Here is a 16,349-nt window from a genome sequence, read left to right as displayed (position 1 = left end):
TTTTGTGTTTTTTTGAATGGTTGAAAAAAAATCAGAAGATTTTGTGAGACATGAAAAAATTCAGATTTTCGTGTCTGTAAGTAAAGTTTTACTGGAACACAGCCATGCATATTCATTTACATGTCTTTGGCTACATTTGTGGTATGGGGTGGAGCTGAGTACTTACGAGAGACCCTATGGCCCACAACGCCTAAAAGATTTACCCTCACGCCCTTTACGGTAAAAGTGTGCTTCCCCCTAGTTTGGAACATTACTTCATTAGGAGAATGACTTTTTTTTTTTTTTTAAATGATAAACAGTCTGTTGAAGATAACTGGATACAGGAGACTATAGTTGAAGTTTTGTTTCATCTTTTAAATTTCTGTTAAAGTGCCCAGCCAGTTTTTGGCTATCTTGAAGAATGTCTAAGACAAAATTTATTTTTAAAATATCTATTCTGGGAGATTTTTAAAAAACTATACTATTCCTTTTATCAGTAAAAGTTAACCTGAGTAGTACTTCTATTTTAGCTGATTTAAATTCCTTTATTGTAACGGTACTATGACAGGAATGTAGATTTGACCCAGACTCCCAAGCCAAGATAGGTGACAAATTGCTGCAAAGCATTGGCCATTAAACCATCCTAAAAACAAATCCATCCTTAGGATCTCTCTTCATTTAGTTTTATTATTTGGAGACTTATGTCATCGTTCTTAGTCCTGCTATTACAGAGTGTGGGCAAATTTTATAGCAGGAGTTGGTCGGGGTGGTTAGAGAGAAGAGCTGTATTCAAAAATGCTTCCCCACCCCATTACATGTATATCTCCTCCCAACCCACCCCCTCAGCTCTTGTAATCTGGGCTGTGTTCTTAGAAATTCATTTTGTTCTTGCCTTCCCTATGGACCTAATGGTGGTGAAAAGGAGTATTTTTCAAGATCACATATCGGTTGGGTAAATCAGTGAATGGTTAGGATTTTTAATTGCATGAGCAATAAATTCTCAGTCCAGTCATAAGCACTCTGAAATCTGCCTACAAGCTGATCAGTGCTGTTGGAGACACCGGAATGACTCAGGTCCATAATGCTTTGAAGGAAGAAAAGGCTAATTTTTATCTCCACAGGAAATACATAACTCACACACCTCTTAGGCTTATCTAAACCTGCAACTTGGGAGGAATTAGGGAAGGTGTCATTTGGTCTACGGCTGATTGCAGAATATCTGAGAAACCACAGCTCAGACTTAACCTGGAGAACTGCAGGGAGTTATGTATCTTTAAAAGCAAAATGTATACTTAATGTCTTAACATGGTGCAATGAGGGACTTACAAAATGCAGATGAGCCCAGATTTTCGTTTTTAGGAATCAGATTTATACCTAGCTCATTCTTTATGTATTAAACATTTCCTAGTGCAACTTGCCATGCACAGCCCACACTGTACTCGTGTAACTCAGCCTTTGCAGAAGGAAGTCTCTCATCCCCAATGTTAAGAACGGGGCTGGTATTAGGGTCAGGCCAGAGAGGCACCTCAGGTGCCAATTTAAGGAGGTGCTCCCTCATGGTGCCAACCCTCCATTTGCAAAACCTTGAGGGTAAGTGTCTTAAATTCTGCACCCTTCATGCTTTTCTTGCCTCACCCTAGTCCCAGCCCTGGTCAGGGTCCCTTGAAGGTACTTTTACAAAGTGCATTGCTGGGTCAGATCCTAAACCTACTAAGTCTCTGGCAATGGGGTCCAGGAATCTGCGTTTTAACCTCTTTGCAAAGTGCTTCCAATGCACATTGAAGTTTGTGAACGCTCTGAGCTTGGTTGGCCAACCTCAGGCCCAAGAGGACATAAGCTGCTCCTTGAGCCTCAGGTTATGGCCCACCTGGGATAGTACCTTAAAAACCTGCCTAATTACCAGCACACGGAAACAGGGAACAAGTAGGACATCCAGACACACCATTTGCCAGCCCTGGCCATTGTATAACTGCTACCAGGTGTCACGCTGGAAGGCTTGGATCGTAGAGCATTTGTAACCAAAGCTACATGTAATTGACTATGTAATTTTGAGCCGTTCCAACTTTTTTAATTAAAAAATGTTTTATAGGTTCATTATTAGCTACGTGTTCATTATAAAAAAATGGAAAACAAGTCAAAAGAAAAAAATAGATACTATTTGTAACCCTACTACCCAGAGATAACCATTGTTAATATCTTAAGCTATCCTTTTAGCCTCTTTTGGTATTGAGTTAATATTTAATTCCACTAGAAATCCACCATGTAGGCTTAGGAAGGATGAGTGACAAAAGGAATGTCGGGATAAGGAAATCTGTCTTATGAACTTGATTCCCATTTGAGTCCTATCCAGTTATCTTTGCTGTCTGTGTATAGACCCTTCTCTTCATTAACTGCAGTATTAAAAAAAAATTCACATGACCCAGGTATTTGTGTGTACTTCTTATTTTATAACTGCTACTGCAAAAATAATGGAAATAGTGCCCCTACACAGGAAAGTGACCATTAGGCTGTTCTTCCAGTCCCTTCTTGTGACTTTAGTTGAATTCATTTGGAATCTGAGGCACTTATTGCTTTGGGGAGGACTTAATCGTTCAACAGCTCCTACTGTGTGTCTCCCGTTGGTCAGGCTCTTCAAGGAGTCAGAGGGACAGTCAGTAAGATGTGGTTCCTGCCCTTGAGAATATAGAGTCTGATTAAGAGTGTCAGCTGCTCTTAAGTGCTAGCGAGAAGAGACCAACCACCTTGGCTTTGGCGAGTTGAGGATGGCTCGGAAAAGGAGGTGACACTTGTATCGAGTCCAGAGAGACCCACCGTATGGCGCCTGTGGTCTCCAGCAAATAGCCTTCTCCTAAAGTTCCACTGTTTTTTTGTGTTGTGTCCTACTTTTCAGCCCAATCACACAGTTGCCCATGATAATTAAATGAAACTTGCCAGATGGATGCTTTCGCAAGACGATTGCTCGTCTTCTTGCTCTATTTGTGAAAGCTGGCATGGGATCCAAACTCTCAAGGATGCCCCTACCTTGAGATTGCTTTGGAGTCTCGCTCTTTTGTGTGTATTAGCCAAATGGCCTGCCCATCAGCAGGGCCAGGTTGAGTGACAGGTGGGTGTGCCATGCATGTGGATACTCCGTTCCCTGCCAAGCCATTTTGCCTGCAAGGAGGTGAGGTGCTGAGAGCTTGTTCCACAAAGATGTCATTTATCAGTGTTACCTTCCTTTGAGGAAATAAGCTTACTAGGCTTCTGGGCTGTCAGTCTGTCTTTCTCACCACATCTATTGTTCCCATCAATCGCAGTAAAATTGATGTCAGATTTCCAGTGCATCGGGTTAAAACACATGCGCATTATCACACTCTTAAAGAAGTAATTTTTAGATCATTGAAGAGAATATTTAGGCTGGCAAGAAAAGAAGAACTGAATCATTAATAATAATTCTTAAATTTTTTTGTTTCATTTCTGTGAATCATTTTTAGTTCTTTGTGCTTTGTGTGCTCCATCTCATTGAATTGTCACAACCCCTCTGTGAAGTGGGTACTGTTGTTCCCGTTTGACAGATGAGGAGATCTGATCCAGGGCAGAGAGCTGATGGGTGTTTGTAGTCGGTGTTCAGGTCTGTCGGCCACACACATGGCCTCCCGTGGTCCTGTGCTCAGGCTTGGTGCTCTCGATGCTGTACCAGGGAGACAGGGCAAGCTCATCCCTGTCCCCACCACCGGATGCTTACAGTTTAGCCAACTTGTTCTCAGCAGGTTAGAATCCTTCAAATAGATTACCAATAGAACAGCTGAACGCAAGTTCATCTTCCTTCCGCTTTAGAAATAATCTCAAGAATTTGCAGTGCTTTAGGGCACCCGTGATTGAATATCAGTTGATTATTGTAGTTACACAGAAATGTCAAATTAGAGCATTCCTGCTGATATAATTTACTTTTTCGGTGATTGTACTCAGATTTAGATATATGTATGAATAACACTCTCGGGCTGGTTTCCTCTTCTAATTTTCTGTCTGTGTTTTGCATTTGAAATAAAAATTTGGGGTTAAAAGCCCGTATGGTATTTTACTCTTAGGTTTTCGATTTTCTGTAAAAAGGGTGATTAACCTATTTAATATCTATCACCTCTTCACCCCTCCCCCCAAAAGAGGAAATTTCCAAGGTGGGGGGGCTTCTCTTTTCCTGTAACAACTCCTAATTTCGTCCATTCCAGTCTCTACAATACTTTGAAAGCCCGATATCAGGAATCCTTTAAACCAAATTTCCACCTTTAATACAGTTTGGAATTCCAGAGTCTTGATTTAGAAGCGGTCTGTCAGATTCCCCCTCACTGGAAACAGAAACCCTGCCAGGTGGTCCTGCAACCTCCAGATCCCCGGAAGAGCCAGTTCACAGACCTCCACATCTGCGGGGCGGATAGTCCAGCTGGGCTGGGCAGCTCTCACTGACAGCCTCTCCTGGTTTGACCCCTCACATCCACCTCCCTGTACCTTCCACTTCCTGGTTCAGATTCTCCCCTTTGACTAACATGTTCCCTCCGGGTCTTCTTCAGCCTCAAGAAGGTGCTAAGTTTTCTAAAAGAATGGAGTGAACCTTGATGAGGTTTTCCAGCAATCTGACGTATGGCCGCTTCTCTTTTCCTGCAGCAAAACCAGAAATCCTGACTCGTGACAGGCTCATGAATGGCATGCTCCAGTGTGTGGCAGCAGGATTCCCAGAGCCCACAATAGATTGGTATTTTTGTCCAGGAACTGAGCAGAGGTGAGATGATTATTTTGGGTCCTACTTAACACGCAGAAGGGATGGACTGCGATTCACTTGCATTTCAAATGGTGTTTTCAGATTTTTTTTTTAAAGCTTTGTTTTGCTTATTATTTTTTTCTATCCATGTGGCTTTTTAGAGGTCATAATTGCTATATTTTTCTTGGTAGACATTAATTTTGTTTGCTGAAAAATGATTACTGAATGACTTCTCTATTTTGCTGGTTATCTTTTTGGATTTATCGTGCAATTTCCAGCCTGCAGGTAGATAAAGCAATTTTCCAGGGCAGAGTAATTAGATTTCCATTCTATACACAGGAGGTAATGTGTGTGGGAAATGCAGCTGTAGTTATCATGAAAAAAATTACCTCAGAAGTTAATTGCCAAGTTACCAAAAAGTAATGATCGTGCAATTACAACATACACGTGGTGTTTGTAAGCGGCGGGTTTTCAAATGGTTTTCTCCTTGATGAGGTGTCCCGCCTCTGAGCAGAGCGCATGTGGCAATGTGCTTCCTCTGCCTCACAAGCGACCCTTAAGCCTTAAATTGTCCTTTCACATTACCTGAAGATGAAAATGGGGTCAACTTTGCTGTTTTTATCCATCAAAAGCTATTTTATGCTCAGGGTTTAAAAGCCCAGTGTAACATCACAATTGAATAGTCAAGATAATAATAGAAATTTTATTTTTCATCAAATAGACCTTTTTATCACAACAACTTGGAAGAGGTTGCATAGGAGTGTTGTCAGCTGAGTTTTAGTGGAATGTTTTCTGCAGGGAGTAATAGGGAGGGTTCAAGACCCCTGGAAAGCATGCCCACAGTGGAAGCAACTCTGGTAATACAATCATTCATTCAGCAAGTATTTTTGGAGCGTCAACTGGATGCTAAACGTTGGTCCAGTGAACAGAACACATGTGAACCCTGGCTTTGTGAGTTTATATGCTAATAGGTGGAGATGGGCGAAAGATGAAATAAACAACTAATGCGTACAGGTGTTAAGTGCTGAGGAGAGAAACAAAGCAAGAGAAGAGAATAGAAAACTGCTAGGCATGTGAGGGGTATGGGTGATTTCAAACGGGGTCATCAGGGTTTGTCATTGCGACCTAGAGATACAGCCTGTACCTCCCTCCATAGAACCTGGAGCTGCAGGGTCCTCGCTACTGGGGTTTTGGGGGGGTTGCCCTGTTGTTGTCCTTTTTGAGACTTTAATGCTTTCCTCCTGCATGCTTTTCCTTTTTATGCTTTGTACATCCTCTTGCAATTAGTTTATTTATAAGGGCCTACTTTGTACCGGGATGTGTGCCAGCCATCTTACTTAATTCCTCTCTAATCCTTTCAATAACCTTCCAAGATGGGCACGACCATTCCAGTTTTACAGCTGTAGGAACTGAGTCTTGAAGAATTTAAATAACTTGTCAGAGGTCAACAGATTAGGGGTTTGAATTCAAACCCACATCTCACTCCAAACTCTCATCTCCCTCTTCCTTCTCTTCCCCGGTGCTTTCCCTGCTTACGGGGCCACAGAAGTGCTCATTCGTCATCACTCTCTGACATCAGCGTGTAAAAGGAAAGTTCCAATCTTGAACCCTTAACTTAGTTTTAAAAGTACGCCAGATCCGAGGTGTTGGATTGGCTCACTGATTGATTTTCCTGGAGTAAATCTGGGCTGTTATTTTATTCCCCCTAGATGTTCCATTCCTGTGGGGCCAGTGGATGTGAAGATACAAAACTCATCCGTGTCACCGTTTGGAAAACTCGTGGTTCAAAGCTCCATCGATTACAGTGCATTCAAGCACAACGGCACGGTCGAGTGTAGGGCTTACAATGATGTGGGCAAGAGTTCGGCCTTTTTTAACTTTGCATTTAAAGGTAACAACAAAGGTATATTTCTTTTTAATCCAATTTAAGGGGATGTTAGGCACTGCCTACCACGTCAGTCATGATTTTAAGTCCATTCCATCATTGGCCATGTCATTTCTGGTAATACCTGCATTGCGTTCTACTGTCATCATACTCACTACGTTTCGTTCTGTACTAGTTTGTTAAAATTCATGCAGTAATTTTAACCATGTACTATATATATTTTATGTGTGTGTGCGTGTACATATGTGTGTTCTGTCCATGCACATGTGTGTGATATATATATCTCTCTAAAGAAATTGTATGTTTCCAATTGTTTCCATTAAAAAGAGATAGAGAAATCAAATAGGGAATATATTTACCTTATGCTCAAACAGAAACAGAGCAATTTAAAAATTTAAGTTCAATTTAAAATTTCAGTTATTTAAAATCAGTTATTTTAACACATTGCCAGACACTATATGAGAGTTAACACTGCCTTTTATGGTGTCATGTTAGTAAGTTCTTTCTATAACATCTTTAAAGTTTGATTTATGAGTGACTAGCTCTCCTAACGTAGGTGAAATGATCCTTGTGGATGAAATGATGAATTGGTATGAAGTTAGAAGACAAAGAAACTGAGCACCTACATTTTTAGGGCTCAGGTTTTGTTTTCTTGAGTTGGCAAAGATGAATGCCAAAAAGTGGTGAATTTTCAGTTTTTGAGTAATGAGGGGAAGAATGTTACATTGTTCTTCGTCATAGTTTTTTTCAGACAGGGCAATGAAAGGAACACATTAAAAATGTTTTTCTCGGTGGTTAAAAGAAATTCATGCTTGATATAGAAAATTGGGAAAATACAGGAAAGCATAAGGAAGAAAATGTAAAGCATCCGCAAAGGAAACTGGCTAAAGTTGTCCAAGGCAGGAGTTTTGTTGAGGTACAAAGTTCATTCAGATGTTGCTTTTCATTGACAAACAGCATAAAGTTATTCTTTTTTTTTTTTTTTGAGGAAGATTAGCCCTTAGCTAACTACTGCCAGTCCTCCTCTTTTTTGCTGAGGAAGCCTGGCCCTGAGCTAACATCCATGCCCATCTTCCTCTACTTTATATGTGGGACGCCTACCACAGCATGGCTTGCTAAGCGGTGCCATGTCCGCACCTGGGATCCGAACCGGCGAACCCCGGGCTGCAGAGAAGCGGAACATGCACACTTAACCGCTGCGCCACCGGGCTGGCCCCATAAAGTTATTCTTATGCTATAGAAATCTCAACTTCTCTTCCACAGTAGTCTGGTTTAGAGATGTTATTTTTAAAAATTCCTTTGACTAACAAGAGTCAGATAATAACCAAGGCACACAGCTGAGATGCCGGTGGCTTTGGACCCTGCCAGGGGCTGTGAGATGGGAGGTGGGTGAGCTTGGGTTTCCGTGATTGTGGTGAAGATCCTACTCTGCTAATAGGCTGTGATTCCATGTTCCTCTCTCATTTTAGAGCAAATCCATCCCCACACTCTGTTCACGCCTTTGCTGATTGGTTTCGTGGTCGCCGCTGGCATGATGTGCGTCATCGTGATGGTTCTTACCTACAAATATTTACAGGTAACCATTTCTTTGTTCTCTGCCCTGAGGGCTATCCTGCCTGAAACATTAACCATTGAAAGATGATGTCTCTTTCCCTCTCTCCGCCCGCAGAAACCCATGTATGAAGTACAGTGGAAGGTTGTTGAGGAGATAAATGGAAACAATTATGTGTACATAGACCCAACGCAACTTCCTTATGATCACAAATGGGAGTTTCCCAGAAACAGACTGAGTTTTGGTCAGTATTGAAACGGGGGCTTTCCATGTAAACTTTTGTGCACACACAACAATGACTTTAGGAACCCCAGTAGCTTCCTTTGTTTTATTCCACCTGAAACAAGAAGTGTTTTATGTGAAATTTCACCACCTTTGATAGCTTTGAGCTAAAGTATATTTTAGGGAAATATGTCTAGACAAATTTGTCTTCAATTCCTTTGTTGATTTTGAAACCGCACCAATGGTCCCTCACCATCACTGCCACTTACTTCCTTGTCTTCCTTTCTACAGGGAAAACCTTGGGTGCTGGCGCCTTCGGAAAGGTTGTTGAGGCCACTGCCTACGGCTTAATTAAGTCGGATGCGGCCATGACTGTTGCTGTGAAGATGCTCAAGCGTAAGTTCCTATACGCTACGGTGCGCACTCAACGTCAGTTTTCCAAATTTGCTTTTTTGCTAAAATAAGATGTTTCTAATTTTTAGCAAGCGCTCATTTAACGGAACGAGAAGCCCTAATGTCTGAACTCAAAGTCTTGAGTTACCTTGGTAATCACATGAATATTGTGAATCTTCTCGGAGCATGCACCGTTGGAGGTAAAGCCGTGACCCGCTTGCATTTTATCACCTGTCGAATTATCAGAAGGGGGAGATTTTGATATGATTTTGACAATGCTTGATTATAAGCTCCTTGCAAGATTTTTACCCAAGTTGTTGTTACCTCTTGCTAGAGTCCCCCCTGCAAGAGTTATTGTTGTTAAGAGTGTATATTTTAGTTTTCTCATCGTGGGGTGGGATAGTCCATGACATACCCTAGTTACTATCACGTATGTTGCATCCAAAGCATTGACCTCTTGAATATCTCGAGAATGTCTCATCTTGTGCCCAAAGCTTTTCTTTTTATCTTGCAAGCTTTGTTTTGCTGGATCATATTTAGTCACTAAAGGGTTAATATTCATTTGCATATCATAATTAAAAATAGGCCTTTAAGCCTATCAGCTCACAAATATACACCAAATGAAGCAAACACCTCACTCCTGTAAAAAATAAATTTCCAATTCTAAAGCATTAGTCAAGCCTCCCATCAAGGATTTCTGTGGTGTTTCCAGAAAGCATTTTGGTCTTAAAGAAACAAAGATTAGTAAAACGAGCTGTTCCTTGAGAACTGGAGAGATCCATGGTCACGTTGACAGCTTTATATAATTTCTTAAAGCAGACCCCATACCTTTTTGCCTCACCACGTCATGACTCATTCGTGAGAAATTTCCGCCCGAGTTAATTAGTTGCTTGTTACCTTCAGAGCTGCAGTTTTAGGCATTCACAACACCAAAAAACATTTTCGCCTAGTAGTGCTCAGAACGCAGGTGACGCCACCTCATTTCAGGTTGTCACCCGCTTTCCAGTCTCGTCTCAGCGAGCTGGGCTGTTCCGTGTGGTTGGTTTTCCTCTTGTGCCGCAGTTTGCGCTCTCATCGTTTCCGTAATAACGTTAACCGAGAGGCGTGAAGCCCCACTGTAAACCGAAGGAAATCAAAGGATTTATGTAGGACGGTTGATAGTAGCGTAAGTAACTCCTGTCTGTAAAACCAGCAGTCACACCTGGCCCCTAATCTCTCAGAAATTCAGGTAAAAAGGGGCTTGCTCATTTAGTTTTACTCCAAATAATGCCGGGTTTTGATAAGCAATGTTAATAGAGAGGATTGTATTGGAACTAAGTAGGCTCATCCATTGAACCTGAATATTAATGACTCTGATCACCCTTGGGTATTTTAATGGGAGGCAAGATTGTCTATATGTCTCACCTCTTTCTACCCTTTTCCTATATGCTCGTAGGGCCCACCCTGGTCATTACGGAATATTGTTGCTATGGTGATCTTCTGAATTTTTTGAGAAGAAAACGTGATTCATTTATTTGCTCAAAGCAGGAAGATCACGCAGAAGCAGCACTTTATAAGAACCTTCTGCATTCAAAGGAGTCCTCCTGGTAAGACCAATTTACATAGATAGCTGTCGGCAGGTAGTTCGTGGGGTCATAAGGGTTTGCAATCAAGGCTAATTCTTTAAAAAAAATGAACTGAGGTCCTTTGAGATGCAAAATCAGAATTATTAAGTCATTTAAATGTGATTAACCATTTAGGCAGTTCAAATAGTGTTTTTAAAGATTCAAATGGTGTTAAACTTAGATTTTTGTTGATTTCTTTTCAAATGCATCCTTAGTTTTTTTTTCTAAGCTTTAGTTCTGTTCAACTGAAGGAAGTCTATACCTGTTTCTCTCATCGTGGTTCCGCTCTTGGTGTCATTCCATTTATACTGTGGAGCTTGGTCCTATACGCCTCTTTATAGGGAGATGCTGTTTATAGGGAAAACGGGAAAACTTGTCAAGTTGTCACAGTAAATTCCTTTAAAACCTTCAACAGGATGGCAGAAAGCTCTGAACGTATCTCTGCTTTTAGGTTTCTCGCTGTCTACCTCTGAATTATTTCTGTATACCTTACCCTTGTTTTTTTTTAAACTTATCATGCTATAAAAAGACACTACAACTGTAGCACATTTAAAAAAAATTCTGTTGCTTATTTTCATCTCTTTCATCATTGATAGCATTCTGAATTTGACTGATGTGTAAAGAGCTTCAGGTTCCTTTAAGGAGAATGAGTGTGGTTTACCACCAGAACAGAATTCTTCTCTGCCATGCTTGGCCTGTTCTTTCCAGACGTTGTTAAGATCCACCACGTAAGAAGATTTCCCAGACTCACCCAGCCCAACAAAGTCATACTCATCACGCCCAGTCCCTTATACTGTGTATTTCTGTGGTTGTATGGAGGGAGTCTCCTCTCCATTTTATTTGCTATATCCCCTACATTTCCAGATGACAAGATTTTGTCTCCTGAACTCTTAACGCCAGGCCCTCAGGGAAACCTCAGTAAATATTTTTGATGAGCAGTTACCCTTAGAGCCCTTTTCTGCACCTCTGGCTAAAGTTTTTTGTTTTGTTTTTTTTTTAAAGATTGGCTCCTGAGCTAACAACTGTTGCCAATCTTCTTTTTTTTTTTCCCTACTTTTTTCTCCCAAATTCCCCCAGTACATAGTTGTATATTTTAGTTGTGGGTCCTTCTATCTTTGCTATGTGGGACGCCATCTCAGCATGGCCTGACGAGTGGTGCCATGTCCGCGCCCAGGATCCGAACTGGCGAAACCCTGGGCCGCCGAAGCCGAGTGCGCGAACTTAACCACTTGGCCACGGGGTCGGCCCCTCTGGCTAAAGTTTTAAACCCCAGGTGAAGCTTTTTAACTTTTTTTTAATCCTGTAAACTTGAGTAGTCTGAAGTGGTAATAAAATACAGTACAAACTACCTTTTTTGGTTACTCCAGAGCATGTGCTCTTTATATGAATAAATGAGCTGCTTTGCCTTATTTCTAAAACTTTGGCCACATATGTATTTCTTAACTTTCTGAGATAATGGCCTGCATCGTTCCATCCTGCGTGGTATTCTTTGTGCTTTGGGATCCCATATGGGATTGGAACCCCCAGCACGCTCTGAAGGAGATTGTTGTCATGGTGTTTCTATGCTAATCAGAAGCAGGAAGTACTAGAAATCTTGAAGACTCTCCAGCCAAATGTTGCAGATTCAAGAGGTCCAGATGGTTCAGAAAATCATCCAAATTATTGGTGTTTATCTGAACCAAACTTGATTTTGTTAAACCTTCTCCCATCAGTCACTATATATTAACAATCTCTGCCTTCCCCCACGTAACGCGTCTCAGAAGCTCTGGTTCTTTGTCTCTTTCTAGTTTCCTTCTTCTTGTCTCTTGGGGCTCATTTAGAGAGTTGGAAGTACTGTGGCATAATGTTTTCGGCTCTCTGTTTCCCATTAAATCCCTGGTGTCAAAAGATGGGAAATTTCTAACCTGAGTCCCACATATGATTGAACACAAAAAAGGCCATCTAGCTCCTGGGGATTGGACCCTAATGTGTATTAAAAACTCCTCTCTTACTGAACAAGATTTTTCTCATTCAAACTTGGCAATACTTTTCTTTGAATAAAATTAGCATATTTTGTAAAAAAGGGAGTAGGGAGGTAGAGCCTGCTCCATGGGTGCTCCCCCGCTTTCCTATTTTATTCAATCGTCATTTGATGGATGTTTCATCTCTCCCAGCAATGATAGTACTAATGAGTACATGGACATGAAACCTGGAGTTTCTTATGTCGTACCCACCAAGACAGACAAGAGGAGAGCTGCGAGAATAGGTGCGTACCTATCAAGCAATAAAAACAGCTTTCTTTTACCGAGGATTTCATATACTACTATGAAATGTAACATCATTCCTGGTAGTGCCTGGTTCTCCTTCACATAGGGTCTCATGGCCATGCCAATGATCAATGGCAGTTAAGGGTTGCAAGCGGGCATTTGGGGTCAGAGCATGTGTTACTGTAACTGAGCATCTTACTTGCATAAAAATGTATGCATCTCAAAATATACCAAATATATGTTTTGCATATCAAAAATAAGAGATTTTTGTATTATTCCACCATCCTTCTCTCCTAAAGATTTTGTAACTTAGTCCAGGATTGTAAATACTAACTTTGTGATTCAACACCCACCTTTCCTCACACTGGGGAGGCAATTTGCCTGCAAGTTCACATCCGTTAATTCGTTACCGGCCTTTGATATTGTTGTTGTCGCCGTCTTTTATTTTCCTTGCCTTGAGGGTTTTAATTGCTGAGAAAATCCTTCTCCTCCTTCAGGCTCGTACATAGAAAGAGACGTGGCTCCGTCCATCATGGAAGATGACGAGCTGGCCCTAGACCTGGAAGACCTGCTCAGCTTTTCTTACCAGGTGGCAAAGGGCATGGCGTTCCTTGCCTCAAAGAACGTAAGTGGGAAGAGTCCTTTTTTTTTTCCTTAATCGTGGAGCATTTTAGAGCCCTAGTTAGAATGCAGAGTGTCATTTTGAAGTGTGGTAACCAAAAGCACAGGAAATTTAGTTTCTTCATGTTCCAACTGCTGTCTCTTTGGAATTCCTGTTCTCATTTATAAGCTTTAATGTGTAAGCCTGTCTAAATGAGCTTTCTATGAATATATTTTTGTATGCAATGAATTCATGTAAAACTTTTGGCTTTTAGGATATAGGAGCTGCTCTGAGAAAATAGAGAAATAATTATTTTATCAGCAAAAGGAGCAGGTACCTCATGTAGTTGCAGTGCTTGGTGAAGCATATACTTGAGTCTTATTAAAGTTAGACCCCAAATATTGCGTGTGTGGTTTGTGTAGTGTAGGGGAAGAACCAATCAGGATAATAAACATTTGGGAAAAAGACGGGGGTGGAGAGAGAATGATGGAACCATAACATGGAACATGGTCCCTGGATAGGAGAGAGGAGTTCCCTAGGACATGGGACTAGCAGAATAGAATAAGATTACAGATTCTGCCCTTAAGTGTCGTTGGTGACATTTCCAAACAATTACCAAACTAAAAGAGGATATAGGATGGCTGAAATAGCCTCTTCCCTGTGTCCTTGGGAGATGTCAAATTGAAGTTGCAAAGACATTTTAGAAACTCTGTAAAAAGACAGTGAAAGAGAAGCATGCAAAATGAGTTCTCAGTTTAAAAAATATGATACAACTATTTATAATGTATTTTCCTGTGAATGAAAGCCGTCCTAAGAAGAAGAAAAGCATTTATTGGAGTTGGTTTTGAAAGTGATTATAGTAATTAAGGTCCTAACGATGAGAAACACAAGTTTTGAACATCATTCAGAGCATAATTTAGATATTTATTTTTGGTTCACTGAATAGTTTAAATGTAAAGCAAAAAGTATTGGATTGGTAGAACATAAGCAGCATTCTAGCATTAAACATAGTTTCACTCTTTAAAAGTTTAAAATAAATTTAAATGGCTTTCTTTTCTCCCCCTCTCTCCTAATAGTGTATTCATAGGGACTTGGCAGCCAGAAATATCCTCCTTACTCATGGTCGAATCACAAAGATTTGTGATTTTGGTCTAGCCAGAGACATCAAGAATGATTCTAATTATGTGGTCAAAGGAAATGTGAGTACTCACTCTCTGCTTGACAGTCCAGTGAAGGATTTTAGTTTCACATTTTTATAATAAGTGTTTTTTATGATTTTCGTAATGCAAATGCTCCCTTTGAGATAGCATGCATTTTAGCAGTCAAATTAAGTGTACTTCAGCAAAATTTGTGTGGTATTGCTGAACCTTACTACAACTAACATTCTGATAATAGGATTCTTAATTCTAATTGTGTAATTATGGGGCACGTGAAAGAAACAGAAATAGCCTTAATTTTCATTATAGCCTGAGAATAGCAATGAACTGGATTTTGTTCAAGTGAAACAAATGCAGACCTGAAGGTCACAGCAGGAGAATTTTATTTTGAGATTGACATGCTATGTGAAAAAGATGAAAATCTAAGATAATGTTCAGAATTAGGTATCTAGTGTGTTGGCTCTTTAATCAATAGAGAGCTTATTACATAGGTTCATAAATAATAATTGGTTTATAGAACATAGTGATTTTATTTCAGAGGCCTTTATTTCATGGCCAATTTTCATTGTATCATCAGAACAACCCCTTGGCATTAGAATGCAGTGTCTTCATATTCTAGGAGTTGGAGAAACTAAAGTGCAGTATATTTTAGTGAGGTTTGTCTGAGATGACATGGTCAGTAGAGGCAAAACCAGAGCCCGTGATTTCCAGATTTCCCATTAGTTGGAAGCCGTATAGTTCTGTACAGATATTCTTCTCTGTCTGTTTTCACAGCACCGTTTCTACAGTCCAGATTTATTCCTGGAGGTAGCTATTTGTGTGCCTTATAATAATGTAATATTTTCTCCTCCATCACTATGGCATCTGTATAGGTAGGCTATGCTTGACTTGGTTTTGTAGAAATGTTGCTGGGTTTACTTCCAGACTAAAGCATTGCATTTCTAGTAAATCTTCTCTGAGGCTAGATTTCATCATTAGGAGTGTTAAACCAAGTTCTCTCCATCCTGGTGTACTAGCAGAGGAAAGAATGAAAGGTGGTTCCTTATCCAGGCCTTTGAATATTGACAGAAGGGCAAGAGGAAGAAGGTAGTGGGTTCTGGACCCAGTCTTGCTGAATTTGAATCTGATTCTGTCATTTAGCAGCTGTGTAATTCTTGGCAAAAATTACCTAACTCCTCTGAATCTTGGTTTTTCTCCTCTTGGAAATAATAGTGTCACCTGCCTCAGTTGTTATGAGGATTAAATGAGTTAATATATATAAAGTGCTGAAAACAGTGCCAGACCCAGTGCAGCTAACACTTATATGTGGCACTTAGTATTCTGACTATTCTTTATAGATGCCTTATTTGGAATATAAATAATCATGAAAGTGGTTATGCTGAAGCTTCTTAATAGCTTGTTATTAGTTAGTGACCTTAGTTGGAATTAACAAGGATGGGTTAGGTCCCCCTAGGCTTCCAGATTGTGGCCTCCAGCTCAAGTGAGCTGAACTAACCCATCGCAGATACCACTCTTCACCAGGCTCTGGATAAGGAGAATTTATGGGGCAAGTTAAAACCAAGGAAACTCACACAAAGTGTTACTGCCCCAAAATTTCCATCAGAGTCATTGGAGATGTCCCTGTGGTGCCAGTTTCTCTGAAAATTCTCCCATTTTGCATGGGTTCTTAGTCGTTTTTGTGCCACCTCTTTCATAATCTAAGGATGGCTGTGGATCTCTTATCAGAACACTATTTTAAATTCATAAAATAAAATACATAGGATTACCAAGAAAAGCAGTTAAATTGAAATACAGTTATCAAAATATTAAAAAGTAAATTTGTGATATGTCAATACATGTGCTTCCTTGTTATACAGAATAACATGTTCTAGCTCTGGGTCTAAAACTAGTATAATTCAAAGTGGTAATGACTGTAAGTATTGCAATACAATGAAGATACCTATGATTACTGTTGGTGACAAAGTCACAGTGCTTTATT

The 16,349-nt window shown here is 40.4% G+C and overlaps 1 protein-coding gene across 11 annotated transcripts in view; it reads left to right on the top strand.

Moving 5' to 3' along the window:
• The window catches only part of KIT (KIT proto-oncogene, receptor tyrosine kinase), a 119,218-nt gene that overhangs the window by 60,357 nt on the left and 42,512 nt on the right, over positions 1-16,349 (top strand). For 6 of the 11 annotated variants that reach the window (XM_070612888.1, XM_070612887.1, XM_008526291.2 and 3 more), the window contains exons 8-17: positions 4,618-4,732; positions 6,421-6,614; positions 8,066-8,172; positions 8,266-8,392; positions 8,662-8,766; positions 8,853-8,963; positions 10,199-10,349; positions 12,521-12,612; positions 13,111-13,238; positions 14,291-14,413. In XM_070612888.1, the coding sequence (XP_070468989.1) occupies positions 4,618-4,732; positions 6,421-6,614; positions 8,066-8,172; positions 8,266-8,392; positions 8,662-8,766; positions 8,853-8,963; positions 10,199-10,349; positions 12,521-12,612; positions 13,111-13,238; positions 14,291-14,413 (1,253 nt within the window). The remainder of the gene's footprint in view (positions 1-4,617; positions 4,733-6,420; positions 6,615-8,065; positions 8,173-8,265; positions 8,393-8,661; positions 8,767-8,852; positions 8,964-10,198; positions 10,350-12,520; positions 12,613-13,110; positions 13,239-14,290; positions 14,414-16,349) is intronic. The other 5 variants (XM_070612889.1, XM_008526293.2, XM_008526292.2 and 2 more) reach the window with 1 other exon arrangement.

This window comes from Equus przewalskii, chromosome 3, assembly GCF_037783145.1.
Source record: "Equus przewalskii isolate Varuska chromosome 3, EquPr2, whole genome shotgun sequence".
Lineage (NCBI taxonomy): Eukaryota > Metazoa > Chordata > Mammalia > Perissodactyla > Equidae > Equus > Equus przewalskii.
The sequence above is the reverse complement of the archived record's forward strand: the minus strand, read 5'-3'. Positions and strand labels throughout refer to the sequence as shown.